General features: G+C 44.7%; 1 protein-coding gene across 2 annotated transcripts in view; it reads left to right on the forward strand.

Moving 5' to 3' along the window:
- Positions 1-19,014, forward strand: part of NUP93 (nucleoporin 93) — a 99,187-nt gene extending 80,173 nt beyond the window's left edge. Inside the window, exons 8-22 of one of the 2 annotated variants that reach the window (XM_032486359.1) lie at positions 231-370; positions 4,286-4,418; positions 5,891-6,048; positions 7,106-7,271; positions 7,533-7,626; positions 8,444-8,635; positions 9,884-10,010; positions 10,130-10,202; positions 10,500-10,544; positions 12,109-12,225; positions 12,987-13,105; positions 13,986-14,103; positions 14,556-14,639; positions 16,088-16,216; positions 18,738-19,014. In XM_032486359.1, the coding sequence (XP_032342250.1) occupies positions 231-370; positions 4,286-4,418; positions 5,891-6,048; positions 7,106-7,271; positions 7,533-7,626; positions 8,444-8,635; positions 9,884-10,010; positions 10,130-10,202; positions 10,500-10,544; positions 12,109-12,225; positions 12,987-13,105; positions 13,986-14,103; positions 14,556-14,639; positions 16,088-16,216; positions 18,738-18,848 (1,806 nt within the window). In that variant the 3' untranslated portion in view covers positions 18,849-19,014. The remainder of the gene's footprint in view (positions 1-230; positions 371-4,285; positions 4,419-5,890; positions 6,049-7,105; positions 7,272-7,532; positions 7,627-8,443; positions 8,636-9,883; positions 10,011-10,129; positions 10,203-10,499; positions 10,545-12,108; positions 12,226-12,986; positions 13,106-13,985; positions 14,104-14,555; positions 14,640-16,087; positions 16,217-18,737) is intronic. The other variant, XM_032486360.1, reaches the window with a different exon arrangement.
- The last annotated feature ends 4,469 nt before the right edge of the window (positions 19,015-23,483 follow it).

The following is a 23,483-nucleotide window of genomic DNA, read 5'->3' on the forward strand; positions in this document are numbered from 1 at the left end:
TAATTGATCTGAAAACCAACTCAGGACCTGGGCTGCTTGTGGGAATGTGGGAGCCTGGCAGCTAGCAGGGCAGAGGTGCATCTTCTGTACTGGGCTTAAGCCTGAGGGCCCAGATGGGAGGCCTCTTCCCCCTCCGCGGCCCACTTGCTTTTGGGTCAGAGTGCCCTGAAGAACCAGCCAGTGTCCCAGCCCTGCAGCATTGTCACATGCAGCCTCTCGGTTACACGCAGAACATCTCTGACATGTGGACCATGGTGAAACAAATGACAGACGTGTTGTTGGCGCCAGCGACTGACGCCCTGAAGAGTCGCAACAGCGTGGAAGTGCGCATGGAGTTTGTCAGGCAGGCCTTGGGATACCTGGAGCAGAGGTAAGGCGGCAGCAGCACGGTGGGGCTGGCTTGAAAGTCCCCTGAAGTCAGCCGTTTGTCGTGTTTCAAGTAATCCTCAAGCTAAGTGCTCTGGAGCTGGTATAATTTAAACAAGGTTGAGCAAGTCTGAGAGGTGTAACCCTATTTTCAGAAATACTTCTCTACCAGAACCATTCCTGCAACGATATAAAATCATGGTGAGTGGGAACACTGAGCGCTGTTAGGCTCTTTTTTTCTCTTTCTCTGCTCTCTGCCCCTCAGTACACAGACATGATTATTAGGCCAGCAGGCCTTAGGTCAGGATCCTGATCCCTAGCATGGTTCAGCTGTTACTCCTTAGGCTCTTTGTTTTCTCTCAGCTTTCTAATTTTCACACCCAGCATTACCACCTTCAAACCTTAGGCCCCTTGATCCTTTATTTTCCTTCTGACTATACTTGGTTAATTCCTGTGAGTCCAGATCCTTCCCAGCTGCTCATGCCTCTGATTTGTGCCTGGGTTTCTTTGCCACCTCCTCACTAATTGGAGTTGGTCACTGAGGGGTTTGTGGCTGTTCCCTTGTGCCCTAACCGTTGTCTCCCTCGTTGGTAGGGCCTCTGCCCTTCATCCCTCCCTGTGGACATTTCTTCTAGCTCTGAATTGGCCAGCGGGGGTTGTCATGAGTGTGCAACAGGCTCTCTTTTATTTCAGAGACAGGGTGCTGGGCCTCTCTCTGCTGCCTTGAAAAGAGAAAGCCGAACTGAATGCATTTGCTCAGTTGCAGCTCTTTGCCACTGAGCCTGTGCAACTGCCATTATCTGTTTAGCGTGGTCACCCTTTGTCAACAAAATAATACTTCATTAGGAAGTCAAGGTAATTCAGACTTGGTGCAGCAGAGAACAGGTTTTTGTACCTAATACTGGATTAATTATATAGTAGCTATATAAGATGAACACCATCAGACATATTAAACTTGCTAGCTCCATTCCCTTGTTAAGAAAAATCTGGAAATCCAAGTGGTTTTTTCTTCCTTCTGGCATAGGCACAAAGAGTTCATAAAGTATTTCATCAGACTTCCACTAAATTTTTGTAATGTAAGTTTGGGTGTATTGATCTTCAGCCATAAAAAACCTAATGTATATAATAGCGTTTATTTGCTGCAAGTCAGCAAAATATGAGTTAAAATTTCTTACAATGTGTAAAAAACCATTAGGTTTTTTAAATGGGTGGAAGTCATGACTGCTTTTTCTTTAATAAACCTCATCCTTTACATTGGTGCTTGACTTCACCAGTAGTTCCAGGCTGCACTTTTTGGTTTTATATCTGTAAGCCTTCCTGCTTCTTTTATTATTTTCGTTTAGTTTTTTAGAATTATCTTGTTCCCTTAATTCCTTTAGCAGCAGTTGGAGCTATTTGGGGGTTTCCTGTGCACAACTGTTATAACCTTATTTTCTTTTTCCACTCTAGTGGCATCACTCTCTGATGGCATCCTTTTTAAGGATTTTTTTGTCACCTTTTGATAAAGGGAATATTTCAGATAATTGTATTCACTTGTAAAATATTTTTGCTGTTGCTAATCCACCAGCAGTATAACATGTAATATTTCAAGTGGTGTAATGCACTAGGTAGCAAAGTAGACCCAGTCCCAAGTGATTTTTTGAGTATAAAGCTGAAAATGTTGAGAAAAGATAGGGTTGGTCTGTCTTTCCTGCTGCATTCCAAATTTGAAGCAGGATATGCATTTCTTAGCCCCCAAGGAATTTAGGTCCCAAGGAACTGAGGCCCTTGCCAGCATGAGTTGTCTTCATTCAGGTTGAAAGAGACCATAGTGGGCTTCTGTTTGTTGTCTCTTCTCTAATCTCTTTTCCAGTCTCTGCTTTTAAATACTTTCAGTGATGGGGAACTCAGTATATTTGCTAAATTGAATTTTGTTTATATATCATTATAAAAATATTACATGCTTATTATAGACATTTTGGAAGATGACAAAAAGAAGACCTGAAAAAGGGAGTGGGTCCCCTTTACTACATACAGAGGCTCCTGGTACCTTGTTATATTTCCTTTTCCCTCCTCCTTTTTTTTGACATATGTATATTTTGTTTGATTTTATTTTTTTGCACAGTTATGATCCAAAGGTGTACAATATATGGTTTTATATAGTTCGCTTAAAAATTTTTTTTGTCAGATCATTTTTTGTAACTTTATCAAATTGCATTGAGTCTGCTTTCTGTAATTGACATTCAGGTGTATTTCTCTCTGTCTCTCACTTTCTCTCTCTGTCACTATACTTAATCTGGTGTTGAACATCTTTGTGCATATGGAGCACCTGACTTTTTGAGGCAGTGTGTTTTGTTTTGGACAAGAAATAGAAAGTTCTTTATTGCATTAACCCCATGTTTGAATATCTATAACTCAGACCTTTTTTTTTTAATTCTTTTAATTGAGTTATATTTATTTTACAATGTTGTGTCAATTTCCAGTGTAGAGCAGTTTTTCAGTTATACATGAACATACATATATATTCATTGTCACATTTTTTTCTCTGTGAACTACCACAAGGTCTTGCACACACTTCCCTGTGCTACACAGTATAATCTTGTTTATCTATTTTACATACGCCTGTCAGTATCTACCAATATCAAACTCCCATTCTATCCCTTCCCACCCCCCACAAACTCAGACCATTTAATCTTAGTATGGAAACAATTTTAAAACACTATAGAGGATTTTAAGAAGCATACTAGCCAATAGATGAAGAGGGAATGATATAAAACCCTCTTCACAACCACCACTGTGATAATAGGTTCAGCAAGAACCATCAGTGGAAACTATTGGGTGAAAGATTATTGGTGAACAGAATATTTACATGATCTCCAAGTACTACCCCATAGAGTACCTATTAATTACACAAAGGAAAGGAGATGCTTTTACAGTGGTTAAATCTGGTGGACAGATTTGGTGGGCATAATGGTATTACCTGCCTCATTGTGGGACTCAGTGACAGTAGCAGCGTCAGCTGTGTGCAATTCTTGGCAAAAAAGTTGAACCTGGATCAGCTCATGAGGAAGCTGTGGTACATTATACAGGTAGCTGGCCTGGATTCTTTTGAAAAGGTCAATGTCATGAATAAAGGTGGTAGAATTACCTAGATTAGGGAAATGAGAGTGGCATGACAGTTAAGTTTCATGCATTCCCTTGATTGGATCCCAGATTTTTTAAAAAATCTATAAAGGACATTAAGAAATTTGAATGTGTGTTATATTTTGGATAGTAACAGTATTTTAATGTTAAATTTCTTGGTGTCATAATGGTATTGAGGTTAGGTAGAATAATGTCCTAATTCTTAGGAGCGATATGGTGAAGTATTTACAGATGAAGTAGTCCCTAGTTTCTATATCTCTATAACATGCAAATTGTTCAGGAAAAAAGTATGTGTACATGCATGTGTGTAAATATATGTGTGTGTGTGTATCTGTATGTGTAGAGAGAGAACAAACATGCATACAGATACTGACAATTTGTGAGTCTAAGTGAAGAGTATATGAGCATTCAGTGGACTATTCTTTTAATTTTTTGTTGGTTTGAAAGTTTTCAAAATAGTAAGTTAAAAAAGATCCCACTAGAGCATTACACTGTGAGCAGAAACAATTATTATTCTGCACATTAGCCCTTAATGCATATGAAGTCCACAATTATGTTGCTCCAGGGATTCTTTTGAGTATCTGCAGTGATGAGAAATCTTCACAATAATCCACTGCCCACTGAATAAATAATCTAGTTTGCTTCATTAAGCATGCACTGTTTCCTCTTCTGTGTTAGATTGAGGTCTGGGCCCTGCCCTGTGGAGTTCATACTCTTAATATTGTGAATTATGGACATAGATACATGGGATATGTGTTTTCAACCTCGCTCTTTTTTGCCTTTAAATTTTTTTCAGTTATAAGAATTATACCCTTGTGACTGTCTTTGGAAACTTGCATCAGGCCCAGTTGGGCGGGGTGCCTGGGACCTACCAGCTGGTACGAAGTTTCCTGAACATTAAACTTCCGGCTCCCTTGCCTGGACTTCAGGTATTGGCATCCTTCTGTGTGATCAGTTACAACCTCAGAGCAGTGTCTCTCAGATAGGCGTTTTCAGTTTAAATGAGGTTATGTGTGGAAACTGCTATATAGAGAACAGAGGGTACAAGAGAGAAGCTGGGAGATCTTGGGAGGTAGTGATGCAGGAGTCTGGGTGCTGATGGTGTTTGCTCAGCTAGGGGTGGAGGAGGTTGCAGGGGGGGTGATGTCATTGGGTTCTGGACATGCTTTGAAAGTAGACCCAGGATCAGAGTGGAGTAACTTAGCTGTGGGTGTGAGCGGAAGAGTTGGGGATGACTTCTGAGATTGTTGGCTTAAACAGCTGAAAGAACAGTTAGATATCGTTCCTAGAAATGTGCCTTTCTTCTTAAGTCATAGTCCAGTTACAGTCAGATACTTGCTGTGTGCAAAGTGCTAAACCAGAGCTTTGTACCAAAGGCGGTGGGATACATAGGAGGCTGGCTTCATACAGGACGGGAGGCTCACACTCGCGCTTGAAGAATAGGGGCTCAGCAGCCAGGGGTCTTGGGGAAAGGGTATTCCAGGAGGAGGGAGCAGCATGAACAAATGCATGGAGGCAAGAAGGAGTATCGGACATGTCGGGTGTGTAGTAGGGCTGTCGGCTTGGGGCCAGCTGGTGAAGGCCTTAGTTCTAGTCTAAGCACTTGGGATGTAAACAGCTCAAAGGGGTTTGAGTGGGGAAGTGACACGATCAGATCTGAGTTTTAGAAAGAGTCCTGCTGAGGAAAGGGTGGAGGGGGCCAAGAAAGGGAGTCTGAGGTCCACATCTCTGGAGGTGTTAGGGTGAAGCAGGAGTGACCACAGGGCTGCTCACAGGTGATGACAGAGCCAGTTTTAGTGGGGAGAAGCTCCAGTGCTGGGAGACTGGGAACAGAGCTACCTTCTTAGATTCCCGGTACCTAGCACGGTGTCTGAAACAAAGATACTCAGTAAGTGAATGAACAACTAACGGGTGAATGAAAGTGCCAACATCCATTTGGCTAATCACTGATGGTTAATACTTTATAAACTCAAGTGTGATGATAGTCTCTTAGTGGTCATTGACCGTCTTTAGCCCTTCCTTTCTGGGGGTTGCAAGAGTACAAGTCTGTAAATTATCACAGAAGAACATGTCACCTGATTACTGCAGGGTACTGGGGTTCCATGAAGAACCCACCGGCTAGCTTTGAATCAGGTGGGGCACAGTACTGCAGAGAAAGGCTCTAAAGCCAGACTGCCACTTACCAGCTTACCTTGAGCAAATTACTTGACATCCCCATGCCTCAGTTTCCTGGTTTGTAAAACAGGAAGGAGGAGGCCATTCATGGTCCCTACCTAATGGAGTTGTTGTGAGATTAAGTAACTTAATACAAAAAGAGGGCTTAGCTAAGGGCCAGCACTGATCCGAAAGCTATCAGTTAGTTTTTGTTTGCCCGTTTATCTGAATACCTTTCCTCTTTTAGGATGGAGAGGTGGAAGGCCATCCTGTATGGGCATTAATTTATTACTGCATGCGCTGTGGAGACCTGCTTGCCGCTTCACAGGTGGTTAACCGAGCCCAGCACCAGCTGGGAGAGTTTAAAACCTGGTTCCAGGAGTACATGAACAGCAAGGACAGAAGGTATAGTGATGAGATGGTGCACCAGGAGAAGCCACGTGGAGTCAGCAGGGTGGCATCTGCTGGCATTCCTCTCTTCCCTGTGCCTGGCTCCAAATAAGTTTCTATTTGGGGAAAAATGAAGTTTAGAAAGTGAATAGAGCTCAGGAGAATAGCGGTTGAAAACACTGAAAGAGCCCCATTCTAACACCAACGTCTAGACATGCAAAGTCCAAGACCCATTAAGGATGCTTTAAAAAATGAAACTCTGCTGTATTGCACATGTTCACCCTTAGTTCCTTTCTGGTTAGCCCAAATGAAAATATATTGTCATGTACTTCATAGCTCAAAGACCAGAATTAGAAGTTAGTAATCTTGAGATTAATTAATTCACTAAATTTTTTAAATTAGTTCTCTTTTTAACTGCTAAGCATTAGTTTTTCTCTGGATTTTGTTAATGTAATTGGACCTAAGTTCATGTTTGAACCCAGTTTAAATATATGTACATGTATGTTGAAGAAATAATGGTGGTTACCCCAGTTATACTTGTGGAAAATGAGGGTTACTTTTTTAGGCAGTGTCAGTAATGCCACGTCCAGAGATTGTCTGAGACCATAAGCCCCTGTCTTGCTCATATTGGAGAATGTAAAGTAGGAATAATGTCTTAGGTTTCCCCCAGAAGGAAATACTGGGGCATGGATTTCAGAGCAGGGAGTTTATTTGGGAGATGATCTCACATGGTTTAGGGAGTTGAGAGGCCATAGAAGGGCCAAGACAGTTAAGGGACTGACTCACTCTTGTCCATTGCTGCTTGAGGGCTGTGGGGGAGTATGGCAGAGGATTAATTCCCCAGTTTCTTACATGCACCTGAAGGCTGCTACTGGAGGAAGCCAGCAAACAGAGACAGAGGTGCTGGTAGCTGCACGTGTGGTACCTGGGGACATGGGTGGGGACAGTGTCTGTTAGCCTCGGTGAAGGAACGCTTCATATCTCTGTTATGTGGTTGGGATCTGGGTACTTTTAGATGCCTCTGAGGATCTTTAGCATGTGTGTCTGTCTGTCTGTTCCCTTATGTCTTTAGATTGTCCCCAGCAACGGAGAACAAGCTCCGACTGCATTATCGCAGGGCCCTCAGGAACAACACAGACCCCTACAAACGGGCTGTGTACTGTATCATTGGCAGATGCGATGTCACCGACAACCAAAGCGAGGTGGCCGACAAAACCGAGGACTACCTGTGGCTAAAGGCAGGCGCTGCTTCCCTTGCCCAGTAGGCGTTCGCCCCTTCCCTTTGCTTGCATTCTGCACATAAATTTTACTGCTTAATGTATGATGCCAGTAAGGTGCTGGACTAGTGGATTTCCTGGCTTGTTTTTTGTTGTGTAATATCCCCAACCAGTAGCACCGCCGTGGGCGTGGCCTTGAGTACAGCTGCTGAATGGCTGTGACTCTGTGTGCACCTTAGGAAGGAGTTTGTACCAATGCCCGTGTTTCTCTTGGGGGTTTAGTTGAACCAGGTGTGTTTCGATGATGACGGCACCAGCTCCCCACAAGACAGACTGACGCTGTCTCAGTTCCAGAAACAGCTGTTGGAAGACTACGGTAAGATACCCCAAACATAACTACCTCCTCTCTCTTGTCCACCTAAGGTCAGTGCTTGGTTTTTTTTTGAGAATATCCTTCATCTTTGAACTCTGTGTCTCCTTCAAAACCTTTGGATCTTCAAAACACAACACAACAACGATTTCAAATATGAATAGAGGCCATGTGGCCATAAGCAGTGTACGTGACTTACATGATCATTTACAGTACACTGTTTACTCTAGTTCTTTGAACTGCTCTGGTAAACATTTGCTCAGGCAGAGACATAAGAGGACTTAGCTATTCCTTCCTTGTAAATCTCACAGTGACTGTATCTGAGCATAGACAAGGAAGAAATAGCTTGTCTTTTTTCTCTTCTCTCATTGTTTAAAAATTCTGGGAAGAAAAGAAGATTCCATCTAGCGGTCAGCAGTTGTTGAATACAGATATCTGGGAATCTGAGTGAACTAAAGCTTTGAAATCTTCATTCCTCTCCTCATTGAGTGACTCTTATCAAGATAAAGAAGATAAACACCCTCTTTCGTATTCTATGTTAAGGTCCTGAACTCTGTCTCTCTCTCACCTAATGCAAGCAGTTTGGGTTTTACAACAGGGCCTCTACTTGCCAGTTGTGTTGTGAGGTATAGAGAAGGTCGTGGGCCCAGGGCACGGTTGGGGTGGGAGTCTGCTGTGTCCGGAGCCCTGCCACCCATTCAGGCTGTGGCTCATGCTTTCTTCCCGCCCCACAAGCCCTTTAAGCACATGAGGCTTCCGCCTGGGATCGGGGCTGCCAGTAGGCTGGCTCCTCCTGAGTCAGCTTTATCTCTTCCCTCCCCAGGCGAGTCCCACTTCACGGTGAACCAGCAGCCCTTCCTCTACTTCCAAGTACTGTTCCTGACGGCGCAGTTCGAAGCTGCCATTGCCTTTCTCTTCCGTATGGAGCGGCTGCGCTGCCATGCCGTCCACGTGGCGCTGGTGCTCTTTGAGCTGAAGCTGCTTTTAAAATCCTCAGGACAGAGCGCTCAGCTCCGTGAGTATTTTTTGGCAGTGGCATATCAATAACACATCCCCCATCAGGTGGCAGTGGACACATAGCTGCTGCCAATAAGAATTTGGGCAAATGGTTCCGATCATTTTAGAGTGTTTAGCCTGTGTTTCTGGAGGCCTGGACGGGAGGAGGAGGTAGTGGTGCTTGACTTGCCCAAATTAGTCTGTACCCAGGTGGAACTGGTACATTGAGTATCTTAATTACACCATTTGGTTACCACAGTGATTAGAGAGACAAGGGTTAAATAGGGCTTGTCTATAAAGAGTCCTGGAAGGAAGTGAGGTGTGAGAGAATTAAAAAAATGCATCTAAAGGACATTTTATTTTATTTTTTTAAGGACATTTTAGGTAGGAAGAAGGTAGAAGGGTGTTCTCCTGTGGGTTAAGAGGTGTGAGGCTGATTAATGAGCATGTGAAAGCTAGCAGGTTGGCGTGCATGTATCTCAGAGCAGAATACCAAACTTCCTGCAGGTCCTGGGTCTGATGTTTAGTTACTGTTAAAAAGAGAGATGGAGGGGAGGGTATAGCTCAATAGTAGAGCTCATGCTTAGCATGCACGAGGTCCTGGTCAATCCCCAGTACCTCCATTAAAAAAAGAAAAGAAACAAAAAAAGAGAGAAAGAGAAACAAAACTGTTGTAGACAGTTGGGCTTCTGGGATGATTAGTGTTTGGGTCCTTGCCTTTTGTCCTCCATTAGTATTAGTCCCTGGGTTTAATATATAAAATGCTGTATAGTTTCTGGCCAGTCAGTCAGGTTGCCTGGAGGGTGGTGCAGGAGAAGCAGTCCCTAAAATCCTGAGTCTGGTTCCCATTTAGGGCTCTAATTAGAGACATTGGAAACCCCAACCAGCCATCTTCTGTGCATACCTGCATGGGGTGGGAGTCAGAGAAGGGGAGGGAGAGAAGAGAAGTGTGCATGAATGGCTGTGACTTCCTTAGTAGCACAGCAAACTCATCCCAGAGCACATGCCATAATGGTCACTTCTCTCCATCTCTTCACTCAAAGACCAGCACACTAGTAATTTACTACAGAATGCCGTTTTCTCCACTTTGTACTTGGGATGGAATTGAGGACAGGATGGTGAAGGGGACTGGCCAGAGCTCACATTGGCAGACGTTGGGCTGCAGGAGTAGGTGCTGCTGGGTCTTTGGATTCAGTTCCCAGAGTTCTTGGTCACGTGGGTCAGGCGGGTGGTGTGGTTGTGACCAGCTCTCTCACCCTCGGTGCAGTCAGCCATGAGCCTGGCGACCCTCCCTGCACGCGGCGGCTGAACTTTGTGCGGCTACTCATGCTCTACACCCGGAAGTTTGAGTCCACGGACCCAAGGGAGGCCCTCCAGTACTTTTACTTCCTCAGGTTAGACTGGCCACTTTTGACCATTGACTTCAGCTGGTTTTGATTTCTGCCATTCTGAGAATGGTGATTAGAAACCTTGAGACCACACAGGAAACCATGTTGTTTTTGTCCCCATCCAGGGACGAAAAAGATAGTCAAGGAGAAAACATGTTTCTGCGTTGTGTGAGCGAGCTGGTGATAGAAAGTCGAGAGGTATGTCTGTTTCCTTTTCTCTGCCACCTGTGATTTCTAGTATACGTGTTCTCATGCTAATGTGATACTGGATGGTCAGCTCAGTATGAGTATGGTGAATGTGGGCGGGGCGAGGGGGGTGGTTAGAGGTTTTTTTGGTTGCTGACAGTGAAAATATTAATTCAGTCTCACTGTTCTCTAGTTTGTGCAAGACTTCTCCCATCTCCCCAAGTCCTTTCTTTTGTCTCCAAAGAATTGTGTATTATTATGTCTATATTCTTGTTCAGTAAATTGCATAAACTTTTTTTGTCTCTGCAGTTCGATATGATTCTTGGGAAACTAGAGAATGATGGAAGTAGAAAGGTGGGTTAAATGCACCCCTAAATATTTGTTAGTTTGGAGTAGGGAATTTATAATTGTTTAAAGAATACAGTTAGATTTTAGGACTCAAGGTACTAAAGATGCAAATCTGAATGAAGTTGCCTAGTTTTAAAAACAAAGAATGAAAATTACAGGCCCCAAATGGTGACCTTGATTTTATGCACATTTATAGTTCTCCTTAAAATATGTAAATTTATGATTAGATAGCTTTTTAAATTATGTTCAGAATACTCATCTGTTCACGCCTGCCATTTTTTGAGCTGAGAAGGCTGCATTTCTGACATTCTTGGTTCAGAAAATATGCATGAAAGGAATTGATTACTGCACCTACTCTCCCCAGATGGGAAAGTTAGAAATGCACTTGACCTCTCTCAAAAGGTAGTTTCTGAGGGCTCAGAACTCTACACTGACCCCAGAGATACAGCTGCTTCTGTGTGTCTGAGCGATTCTGAGACCTGTCATGCCCACTGGGCAATGTAGCAGAAGGCACAGAGGCCCTGGCATCAGACCAGCCCTGACCCCACATGGGCACTCTCCTTGTGGCCTCGGGGAAGTCACCTGCCTCTCTCAGCGGCTCATTTTCTTCACTTGTAAAAATGGGTGGCTTAGAGCCAGGATCTTGAGATGAGCTTATGCTGCTCACTCACCATCCAGCTTAGAAGGAAGACCAGTGGCAGTGCTGGTGACAGTGGCCATTCTTATTGAGCAGTGACGGCTGCCAGGCCTTGTGCTGAACGCTTGGTGTGTATTTTCTCCCGTAATCACCACAATAACCCAACACAATGGGAAACATTACCTGTTTTCCAAGGAAGTGGAGACAAGAGAGGTTAATTATTTTCCTCAAGATCATGCAGCTTGTAAGAAAGGGAGCTGGAATTTGAACCCAGTCCTTCTTGACCCCTGAGTCCATGCCCTTCACTGATCTCCTGTGCTGCCAGAGTGACTGAGCAGGTCACCCCAACTTGGTCCATCGCTGATGGAGAATCACAATGGCTAGTCAGATGTGCAGTCCTCCCTCTCCGTGGTTCCCAAAGCCTCTCTTATACCCTCCTGACCATTTGGTTGCCATTGAGTGACAGAGTTTTTTTTTTATCCTGACACCACTTGACATATATTTTTCAGGACTGGGTTTCTTTTGCCATGTGTTTTAGAGAGCAAATCCAAAATCTTTCAGATATTTTCTCTGAGCCTTCTAATTTTTTTCCTCCCTAGTGCTTACTCCTCAGCAAAGTTAAAATCATTGATGATTTCATCTACTCTCGGTCATTTTGGAAAATTAAAAAGCACAGAGTCTTATTGCTGACTCCTCTGTGCAGCACGTTAAGTCAGCCTCTTCACGTGTGGCTTTTTCGGTCCCTTTCATATGTTTAATAGGCACTTGTATCTTCAAGAAAGCCAGAGTCCAGCTGATGAAATATATGCATTGCCCAGGGCAAGCATTTTCAGTTAAAGTAGTTTTCTGATCCCAGTTGCTTCTCTGTATTTAAAATAACCGCTCTGTGCACCTATTTCTCTCTTCCTTCCCCTCCATAATTTGTCTTGTCAGCCTGGAGTCATAGATAAGTTTACTAGTGACACAAAGCCTATTATCAACAAAGTTGCCTCCGTGGCAGAAAATAAAGGACTGTTTGAAGAAGCAGCCAAGCTTTATGACCTTGCCAAGGTAAAATGTGCCCTTTCTTTCTTCTGCACCTAATAGATCTGTCAGCTTTTTGGCGTTAAATGCACAAACATTTCGAGGATGCCATTGTTGTACCCTTCTTCCTGCTGAGGCATTTTCTCCCAGTGCTTAGATAGTTAATGGTCCGGTCAGGGCGAAATTCCCATTTTACAGAATTATTTCTACCCATAAGGTATTTCTAGCCAAACCAGGGAAACATATTGAAAGGCTGTCCTGTGGGCATTGAGCTGTAGTCTCACTTGGCAGCAGAATCAGTGTCCATCATGTTTGGAAGGTGAAGCTGCTGGTGAAAATGCCTGGTGCACAGCCTCTGGGCAGCCGCAGACAGGCTGCTGTGATGGGTGTGTGTTAAGAGTTAAAACAACAGCCAAGGTGTTTTGAGAAAACTGGAGTAAGTAGTTCTATGTAGGAACGTACACATGATTGTGTAGACTGAAAAAGATTATTCTCTTCTTTCATCAACTGAGAAAAGTGGACAAAAAGAGGATTATAATTCATTTTTTTAATTTAAAATTGTTTGATTGAGGTCTAATTAAAAAGTAGAAAAATGTACAAATATTTGGTGTACAGCTTGGTGGGTTTCCCATAGGTGTATTTCTGTGTCACCACCACTGAGATCAAGATACAGAACATTTCCATCCATCACTTCCCAAAAAGTTTCCTCTTTTGTTTTGGTTATTTGGTCTTTTCCTCCTGTTGATTATTTTTAATTGATTCCTTCCTTAATTAAAAAAATCGAACAGAATGCAGACAAGGTGCTGGAGCTGATGAACAAACTGCTCAGCCCTGTCGTCCCCCAGATCAGCGCACCACAGTCCAACAAGGAGAGGCTGAAGAACATGGCGCTCTCCATTGCGGAACGGTAAGGCCGGAGCCAGCTGCCAGGGGCCCTGGGGGTCCCAGCACCAGCCAGGCTGCCAGTGCCCACCCAGATGCATCTTCAGCTTTACTGTAACATCAGACAGTTCTCCAGAGTGGCTCTACTGACTCTCAGTCCCACCAGCACTTAGAGTTTGAGAGTTCCTGTTCACCCATCATAACCAAAACTTGGTATTGTCAGACTTAAACATGTTTTGCCAAAAAGAATGGTATGAAAGGGTATCTCAACATTTAAATCCTGCACATAAGGTTTCATTCTAGGTATTATATTCATCTATATGCCATTACCAGCCATTACAAAGGCATTTTAGAGCAAAGCTAGTGATGGATGGATGGATGGGGGAATTCTTCTAGTGTTTCGGAATCTACTTCTTCCCTGTGAGTTAGTGGAGTTATCATAACTTAACCAGTGTAACTCCCAGGCTGGGCAACATTCATTACTTTTTGTGCCTCTAGATACTTCTAATAAAGTGACCCCGAGAAAATGGGGTTGGAGATGCTTTCCTAGGGTAGCACAGAACATTCTTCGGCAAAGGAGGTATCTCTACATGACAAACCATCCCTGGTGATGGCTCCTGGGGTTTGGCTCATCAGGAACTTTCACCCTTCTAGAGATTTGGATGCTGAGTTGGAGCTGAGGCTAGAGAACCATGCTTCGTACAAAATATTTATAGGTAGACTCCTATTAAATCCATCATCAAGTGCTTGGCTATTTCAAAAGAAACACTATTTTCTACTCCTTAGTTCACCTCAGCTAGAGAGTTTAAGGGATTTTGACATCTTAAAATGCTATCCTAAAGTTACAGATTACACATAAACTCACAAGGTACCCCTGCCTCCCTTCCCCCTTTTTTGTCTTTCAGGTATAGGGCTCAGGGAATCAGTGCAAATAAATTTGTGGACTCCACGTTCTATCTTCTGTTGGACTTGATCACATTCTTTGACGAGTATCACAGTGGGCATATTGACAGAGCCTTTGATGTAAGTTTCAGGAGGGGTGTTTGAAGTGTGGGTTAATATATGCCCTTGAAAAATCAAAACACCTCATGGGATTCATTTGAAACAAAGTAAATGTCACCAATATGCCTGTTAAGTGAAGCAGGACAAGTATGATCCTGGGAATTTAAAAGGGACTTCTGGGTTGCTTTTTTTTTTTTTCCCTTTTTCTTTTTTCTATTCTTTTCTTCTTTAGTCTGAAAACAGAGAGATCTCTCAAAGTAATTTGAAGTCTCCAAAATTGTAAAATTGCCTCAGAAAATGAGGATAAGGATTAAGTCATCATCAGCAAGTTAGAATCAAACCTCAAAGCCTTTGTGTGAGGGAAGTAGCATTTCCTATGAAGAAACCCTTTGTTAGATGCTGACTGTGTGTTTCAGGAGATGAAATGATTGACAGTTGTATCATATGGGGCTGGTGCATTTTGTTTTAAACAGATAATTGATCGCTTGAAGCTGGTACCCCTGAATCAGGAAAGTGTGGAAGAAAGAGTGGCTGCCTTCAGAAATTTCAGTGACGAGGTGAATCCTTTTCTTCCTGAATTATAAAATTCTTTTTTCCCCACTTCCACTGAAAGCTTTTGTTTTAATATAGCCGAAACTTTAAGAGTCCTAATATAGTCACCATCCAGACTGAGTTTTCTAAGATGAATCCAGTATCAAGTGTCCCGGGCTGGTTTTTCTGTGAGTACACATATGCTTATCAGATTATTATCTGAATTCTTGACTCAGAAAAAACACTTGCTTTAGTGATCAGATATGTTCTGGCTGATCCTGTGCAATCTGATTTAATTCTTTGTTATCCCCTTGTTCTAGAGGGTGTGTCAGTGCTTAACTCTGATCTTCTCTAAGTAGTTCCATTGAGCACATGAAATATGCATCATGATTCACTTCCTTCCCTTCTCTGGACTGTTTTGTCTCAAGAAGCAGGTGCATTGACCATGGACTCTGTTATTAGCTGGAGATCCCCAGAGCCACTATCTCTCTGCAGAGTTTTTAGCATGTTGTCACTGTCTAGGCCAAGGGTGCTCACCTAGGCTGCACACTGAAATTGCTAGGAGACCTTTAAAAAAAAATCTTCATGCCCAGGCCAGAAATTCTAATTTCCCTGATCTGGGCTGCAGCCTAGACCTCCCTGGTTATTCCCATGTGTGACTGGATAAGACTCTTCTCTAGAACCACTGACAGTCAAGACCAGCTGCCTGGTTCCCAGATGTCCCTAACAGTGTCTCAATTTAAAACTGCTACTCAGTAAGCACATTCCTAAAAGGAATTTATGAAAACATGTTTCTGATGTAGAGGAAGAAGGAAGGCCAGCTTCTGCGCACATGATGGGGCAGTTGCCTCCTGTGGTACTGAATGCAGTTCAGAAGGTCTTGCCCCTTGCCAGCCTTCTCTCCACACCTGCTGCCATGCTACCCCTAGCCACTCCTCCTCCTGTTGTTTCTGCCTTCCCCTAGTTATATCATTCACTGTGTCATGGACTGAAGGGGTGTACCAGGGCCTGTCCTTGTAGACACTCCCAAGGACTTTACTGGGGCTGTGCAGGTCCAGTGGAGACAGTCTGCTCGGTCTGAGACAGAGGGGTATAGTGGGGACCAGAGAACTAGAATGTGCATCCCTACCTGCTGACACTCAAATGCAGACTCTCTTGGATGATCACTCTGCTGGCCAGACGTAGTCAGCATGCTTTTGGCTCGCTGCCCCTGCCTAGAAGGACTGGCATAAAGAAGGGAGCAGAATGGTGACCCACCTGACCTTCTAAGCAGCATTGCCTGGGCTTTGCTCTCATGCTTGACATTTCAGTGCTGTCAGTTCCTTTTTGGTGGCTGTGTAGGGCTCCACCTGGCAACTGTGGGCATCTGGCATAACCAGGCCTGCCTGGAGTACTGCTCCCCGCCTCCCCTTGCCTATTGTTTTCCCCAGGGCTTGGCTCTTTCTCCTTACTTCATGTGTTTCTCTCTGTACAGATCAGGCACAACCTCTCAGAAGTGCTTCTCGCCACCATGAACATCTTGTTCACACAGTTTAAGAGGCTCAAGGGGACGAGTCCATCCTCAGCATCCAGGCCCCAGCGAGTCATCGAGGACCGTGACTCTGTAAGATCCCAGCGTTGGCCAGAACCATCGCTGAGAACCACCTTTCTGGTTTGCCATCCACTGCACCTCCTGAGACCCCTACTCATGACCCTATACTGCTCGTTTCTTTCCTACCTGGCATCTGGGTACGGCTTGTGTCGGGGGCTCCCAGAAGAAATTGACCATTAATGGCATTGCTGCTCTTCTCAAACCAAAAAAAAAAGATGTGCCAAGTTAGCGAGTAAGCAAATATCACCATTTAAAAACAGAAAGCGAATTTGTAGTGATTCCATAAGAATTTCCTGCTCATTTTAAAATATAAGGTTATTTTATGAGTCTCAGTTCAGCACTTTGATGAAAATCATACTACTTGTGATCAACAATTTGATGCCACTCCTTGTTTCTACTCTCATCTGAGTGTTGCAGTGACTCCAGAGAGGTACCTAAGGCAGTTGTTGTTATCCCCATTTCACAGCTGCAGGAACTGAGACCTGGGGCAGGAGGCATCTTGCTTTTGTGGGCCCCTTAGGTGGTAGGTGAAGGAACCATGTCTGGAAGCCGGGTCTGTCTGACTCCCAGGCCAGCGCCCTTTCCACCGCCTGTGGGGCCTCTGGCATTGCCTGGGTCACGCACGGTCCAGGTAGGTAGAATCCTGGGGCTCACACAGTGTATGGTGTACAGTTGCCTCGACAAAAGGGGAAAGATATTTGACAGGATTAAACCATTAAAACTGGTGATGTTTAAAATTACCTTTCCCTTAAGGTTTCCACTTAATGCTTGATGAGACTCTCAGTACGGTGTATAACAGCCACACTTGATTTTGGCAATCAAGAAACTAGAGCCTTGAAAATCTGTCTTCTGCCTCCAAGGATGTCCGTGGGCTCTCTCTGCTCTGACCCCAGCAGGCACTGTCGTTGACAGAACTCCTGCCTCGTGAGTGATGGTGGAAGTTTTCACCCTTAGCAGCATATGTAGCAGTCCTCAGGAGTGGGCCACTGATGGGGTAGGCCCACCCATGTGTGCACCAGAGGCGGCTGCTGGTCTGCTGTCTGCCCTTAGACAGGCCAGAGCCTAAACAGGAGACATGCCAGCGGCGGGCTCACTGTGCCTGGGCCTTGGCAGCCTGTTTTTATGATGAAAGAAGCCCAGGGCAATGCTGTTGTGAGTGAGTACTGAAATGGTGGGAGTTTCTGGTACTCTGTATGCTGCTTATAGGTCAGAGCAGGCCTCGATCACAGACAGCGGAGCCCATAAGCCTGGCAGACTGATTTTCCACATCTAAAGGGAACTGTTTGAAGAGCAGCTGACCTCACATTCTGTGTGTTTTACTCTGTCTTTTTTAGGCACTTAGTTTTTACATATGATGGATAAGGCCATTCTCCTGTCTTCCTCTTGCCCATCAACTCTCCTTTGTAATGAGAGGTAGGGGTGAGACTTAGTGGAAAAGAAGTGGCTCCACGCTTTGAGGTGCAGTGCTGCCCAGTGAGGGGATGGCTCCCTTGGCCTGAACACCCCTGGAGCCCATTTAAAGTAGCTTCAAGTTAGGCTTGGGAGCCTGTGCATGTTTATGCACTTCTAAAGAAAATCTAATAGGGACTCTCATCATAAAGTACATTTCTTTTGGTGTGGACATTAATTAGGACCTATATTTGCCAATTTATTTCACCTGTCAGGTAAAAGGCACTTGCCTTTCAGTTTTCTTCTTGAATGGTCCTTAAGAAGCCTAGTAAGTGACCCTTGAATTTTCCTTAAAAGTGTTGTTACCAGTCCAAAAGATGTGTGTAAACCCTCCCTTTCTAATCCAGATATGGTTTCCTTTGTTGCTGGTATAAGCATCCAGCATACCTCAATATGGGGCAACCTGAAGCTGTCCTCCTATGTCTGTTTACTCCTTATTCAATAATTTATCATTTGGAAATTGGAGTGAAGGTTCTTTTTTCTCTTATTGGAAACATCTGAGTTAAAATCTTTTTCCCTCCTGGAACAACCCAGGAATCCCATAAATATTGTTGCCTGAGAAAAGAGGGCCAAGCACTTTTGTCAAGAAGGAATAAATGGAAGGAGGTAAAGGAGGGGAAGGGGAAAACACAGGAGAGGAAAAGAGCTGGAATGGGGCTGCACTCAGGCACAGCCATTGCCTCTGGTCATGCAGGAGCTTCATGGGGGTCCCAGAAACTCATCCCCATGGAAACAGATGGACAGAAACCAGCCAGGAGAGGCTTGGAGAAGTAGAGCAGGCCGCCTGAAGCATAGGGCTGTGTCAGCAACTGGTCAGAGGTGTCAGGAGAGGCAGCTTGCCTGGGAGACCCATCTACCTTTTGCTAAGTAGAAAGACTTTGGAACTGGGGCCCCGGTGGCCGAGCTTTGCTAACTGCACCATACTGGAGGAACGTGACAGTGGAGGGTGCAGCTGTCGTCCACCTACCAGGAATCTGCCGCTGATACCAAGGGGTAGAAATGGAAGGACTTGGTGATGGTTCCCAGGACAGTGCCCTGACTCAAAAGTTAACTGGGTTTCTTCTCTTCTTCCACTTTCTCTCAGCAACTCCGCAGTCAAGCCCGGGCCCTGATTACCTTTGCTGGGATGATACCATACCGGACATCTGGGGACACTAACGCGAGGCTGGTGCAGATGGAGGTCCTCATGAACTAAGTGTGATGCTCTGAGGGGCTGTCAGTACCTCAGGCGTGTGGGTCCGCCAGGGGGGAGGGGGTGTGGTGGGTAGTTTCTGGTTTTGTTTCTGTTGTGTTTGTTTTGTTTTATTTTTTGTATTATGTATTTTTGTCAACACCAATAAATTTCTTTGATTTGTATTTCTTTTCACATTCTTTTATTTTCATTGTTTTTTTTTTCCTTTGAAATTTTGTTCTAATTATTTGTGTGGGAGGAAATGTCTTTCTGCTTGGGCCAGAAAATGATAGGCTTATATAGGCGTCTGTGATTTGGTTAAAGTTGGCCTTAAGAGATTAAAAATTCACCCAAAATGAGCAAGGAAATGAAGCCTTTGGGAGTTGCTTTTATTTAGGTATAATATTCCTTGTAGCAGGGTCACGGTTTGCTTTTCACGTGTTTATTTGAATATGAAAGCCAGCCTTGGCCTTGAGTGAGTTAAGACTTGCCTGTGAAATACCAAGCCCTCCGTGTCCTCCTCCCTCTTCTCTTGGGTGTTCCTTGGGTCCCGGGGGTCCAAGACCATCCTCCAAATGATCTGCTCTGATCCCAGGATTAATTGGTTTGCTGTTCTGTTGAAATCCCACTAGAGATGAAAACATAGGCCTAGAAAATGATAGCCTTAAAAAACGAACATCCAGCTGGAGCTCGAGGAAGGGCAGACCTTCCTGCTTCTCTCTCTGTAGCTGCCCCACTGAGAGGTAACTGCCTGGGCTTGTGCACTCCCCTCTTCAGGAGGACATCTAAGCTCCTCTTTTCCCTTCTCTGGTGGTTGACTCTTCTGCTTGGTCAGCCCTCCCTCCCCTTCCCCACTCATGAAGCCAGTTGACCAGGCCAGCTCATGGGCCTCATTCCAAGTGTCTGACATATGGAGTCCAGACGCCAGTGGGCATCTGCACCATGGGTGTGTAGCCCCTGCAGAGGCTGTCCCCAGTCATTGGCCCTGTTTCTCCCGCCACCAGTCCTGAAGCCTTGGACTAAACTGGAGAGAAAATGAGGACATGCTTGTTCCTGAATGGGCCAAGTGGGGTTCTGAGAAGTTGGGCGTGATAAGCCTCTGCTGGTTTTATGGGCTGCTCCTGAGGCAAGCCCTCCCAGGAGGATGTCAAGATCCCCAGAGACTCCAAAAATGCTTTCTGCTCCTAGGGAGAAAACGCTGTCTCATTGCAGGGCTTGGTTACCCTCACAATCCTCTTGTGGTAAAAATACTAATTGTTGCCTTTCCTCATGGTAGAGAGCTGATCTGTAGATAATGGCACCATCTGTTGGATTCCGTTGTGTCCCTCAAGGATGGAGCCTGCGGGGCTGTGGGGGCTGCTTCCGTCTGCCTCCTCTAGGCCCATCTATTTACTTTCAATTGCACGTTCCTAAAAGTGGAAGACAAGCCCTGCAGGGGACTTGATTTAGCAAGGTTTGCCTGTTTATTTGTACTGATTTATATTTTAAACAATCAAACGATTTGCTTCAACAGTGCTTTAAAAAGAGGACTCTGGACTTTCCACAAAGTGTTCTGTTTTTTTTAATACTAAATCTTGTAGATAGAAGTATAATGGTGCCATAAAGGAGAGAAGGCTCAAGTTGTTTAAATACGTATTCACTCCCTGGCTTACCTTTTGTTCATCATCTCACTGTGGGAATGAATTGTGAATTTGCCTTTCCTTGAGCCCTGCAATTCTGCCTGCTTCAAAGAGGAGAGCTGCACGTGAGCCCTGCATAGCAAGGTGAGGGCCTCCACCCTTTGACAGAGGGAGGGTGAAGCCACCAGACCTTGAGCTGCCCTGATGGGGGCACTGTTTGGAGCTGAGAGGATCACAGTCCCTGTGAGGACTTGCCCAGAGAGAGATATTTATAGGTGAAATAAGATAGCTCAGTTCATACCAGAAGGGCCAGGCTCATGGAGCAAACCCCAGTGCTTGTTCTGTCGGCTGGTTGTGTGGTAGAGCAAGGCCCACTGGGTGCAGAGATGCAGAAGAGATTTGAGGCTGGGTTTGCAGGGCTGCAAATCAGCAGGTTCCTGTGTACCCATGGTTACAGCTTGTGCCCAGAAATCACGGTCCTGTGACTGGTTATTAGGTTAAGAGACTTCCTCAGCTCTACTAGTCAGGGAACTAGATCCTTTCCCTTGACACTGGTCCATGATTTCACCATTTACCCAGAGAAACTGAGAGAAAGTGGCACTGGGAGTCTTTCGTCTTCCCAGGATGAGATTCCAATCTTTGTAACAAAATTAAGGGCACTTAGAGACTGACAGGGTCAGTGCCTGCCTCAGAGTGGCTTGTAATAAACTCACTGAGACACTCAAAGGGAAATACTGACTTGATCTGGGTCTTTTTAGGGGCCTTGAGATTTGATTGCAAGGATTCTTTTCCTTTGATTTTTTTTTCCCCCTTTCTTTTAAACAACTCTGGCCTCCTGGCTTGTCAGGGGAAACTGTATTGGAATGAGTAAGCTCTCAGAGTGAATCCTTTGGTTTTTCTCACTCCTGAGCTGGAAATGCCCGTGCACACTGGGGCCAGAGTGTAGGTCCTGCCCCTGCCCTCCAAGAACTTCCAGTCTAATTAGAGACTTAATGGCAGTAGAGCAGCCCCTGTTACCCTTTTGATGAATCATTTAAATTCTAGGGTTTAGGTTACTTTAAGCACAGTACACAGACTCCCACAGTATCTCGGACTTGCTGATAGAAAAAAAAAAAATTGCAGGCTATTCACTCATTGGATTCTCACCCTTGCCTACTCTACTTAAGTGAACTCTTTTGGCCAAAGCTTTAATATTCAATTTAGCAATGAAGTGCAGATTTGCCAACATTCTACTGCTTTACACCAATCACCACGATCCTTGTTTCTTCATTAGGCATCAGAACCTTTGTCTAGCTCATTGGGTAGTTCATATCATGGCCACGTTCCCATCGTGACACTCAGGAAGCAAGCGTGCTGAATGCTGAATAAAACCACAGGCTGGTGCATTGTCCCAGGCCCACCTAAGTGCTGGCAGGCCCCACCCTAACTGGACTCTCAGTTTGTCTCAGTCAGTCATGGAGATTGATTGAGCCCTGTGTCCAGCAAATTGAGAGAAAATGTTACAAAATTCCTAATGGAAATGTGCATTTTTGGGTATCTTTCAAGATGCTCATTTTATATCAGGGAAAAAAGGCTTTTTTGCACCTGCACTTCAGAAATAACAGAAGTCAGCAACTTGTTAAACAACTTGTGTAGCTCTCTGGAGGAAATGAGGCTGTTCTGAGATCCTGGATATCCCCCATTCTTCCTTCTAAGTTGAATTCAGAAATCACCTCCCTCCTACCCATCTTCTGACAATTTCTTAGTATGCTAGTATCTCTCACAGGGCAGGGACAGGAGGGAAATAAATCTGTCTTCTTGCTACTTGTTTCTAACTGAAAAGGTTGGTAGAAAAAAGCTTAAAACCATTAACTAAAATGCTTTGAAAATTAATTTCAAACGATCTGTGCTTCTCCTTGCCCTGTTACAACTATTGTGACTGGCTGTAGTCCAAGGCCTAGTTCAACAGGCCCCATGTATTCATGTGTCAGCCTAAGTTCGTTCAGCAGTTACAGTCCTCCTGCACCTGCTGGGCTGTGCTAGATGGCTGGGGATAGCCACGGTAATCAAGTCCCCATCCCAGGGTTGTTCTTAAGTCTAAGAAAGTGGGCTCTTTCTTTCCTTTCTCTGCCAGGATCACAACGGTGGAAATACTGGTGGTTCTAAGTTGCTAACCCAGGAAAGGAGAAAAATCTTTTGTCCTAATTGGACTTTTGAAATAGCTTTTGTGTGCTCTCTCCTGGTTATCTAGCCTATGATGGTTCGCTCAGCAAATGTTTGAGCAAATTCTTTGCTTTGGCCTCCTGTGCCAGCCCCTTCCTCACATCCTCAGTACCAGCTCCACATGCTTGGATTCAGACTTGGGGGCCTTTAGCAGACATTCCATCTGAAAGAAGGTGGAGAGGAGTGTCTCCTGGGGTCATAAAACGGGGCTGATCCTTCAAAGAAGGAAACTTGCAGAGCTGCACAGTCTACAGGGAAAAGATGAGAAGAAGGGGGTGGGTATTTGATTTACTGTTAACAATAGTAAGAGCCAGATCTTAAAAAAAAAAAAAAAGTAGGGGTTGGGGGAGGCTGGCAGAAACTCAGCATTGCATTGGCATACTCTAGCCTCCCTGTTGCCTTTGCCCTTGGGGCCCTTGAGAATCTGTTTCTTAGGATGGGGGTTATCAAAGAGTTTGCCTCAGACAGTGGCTTCTGTTTGAGAAGTGAGGGAGCCAGTGATCCTAGAGGGAACGTCTGGCAGAGAAACAGACATACTGTAGCCTCTGGGGTGGCCCCAGCCGAGCTGGCCTAGGCAGGCTCGCAGGTGGTATCCTGGGCTACATGGTCTGCATGTAGCTGAGGCCCCTTCATCCGAACCAGATTTAGCAGATAAAAATACAGAACACCTGGTTAAATTTGAATTTCAGATAAACAACAAACAAATTCCTAGTATTATGTCCCAGTTTTATCTGGCTGCCCTATTCAGGCTTGTCTCTGCTGGCATCTGCTGTGTAGAGGCTTCCAGGCTTGGCACAGGCTGCTAGGAGCTCTCCAGCTAAATTGGATCACCCTGATT

The sequence above is a fragment of the Camelus ferus genome, chromosome 9 (genome assembly GCF_009834535.1).
Source record: "Camelus ferus isolate YT-003-E chromosome 9, BCGSAC_Cfer_1.0, whole genome shotgun sequence".
In the NCBI taxonomy this organism is placed as follows: domain Eukaryota; kingdom Metazoa; phylum Chordata; class Mammalia; order Artiodactyla; family Camelidae; genus Camelus; species Camelus ferus.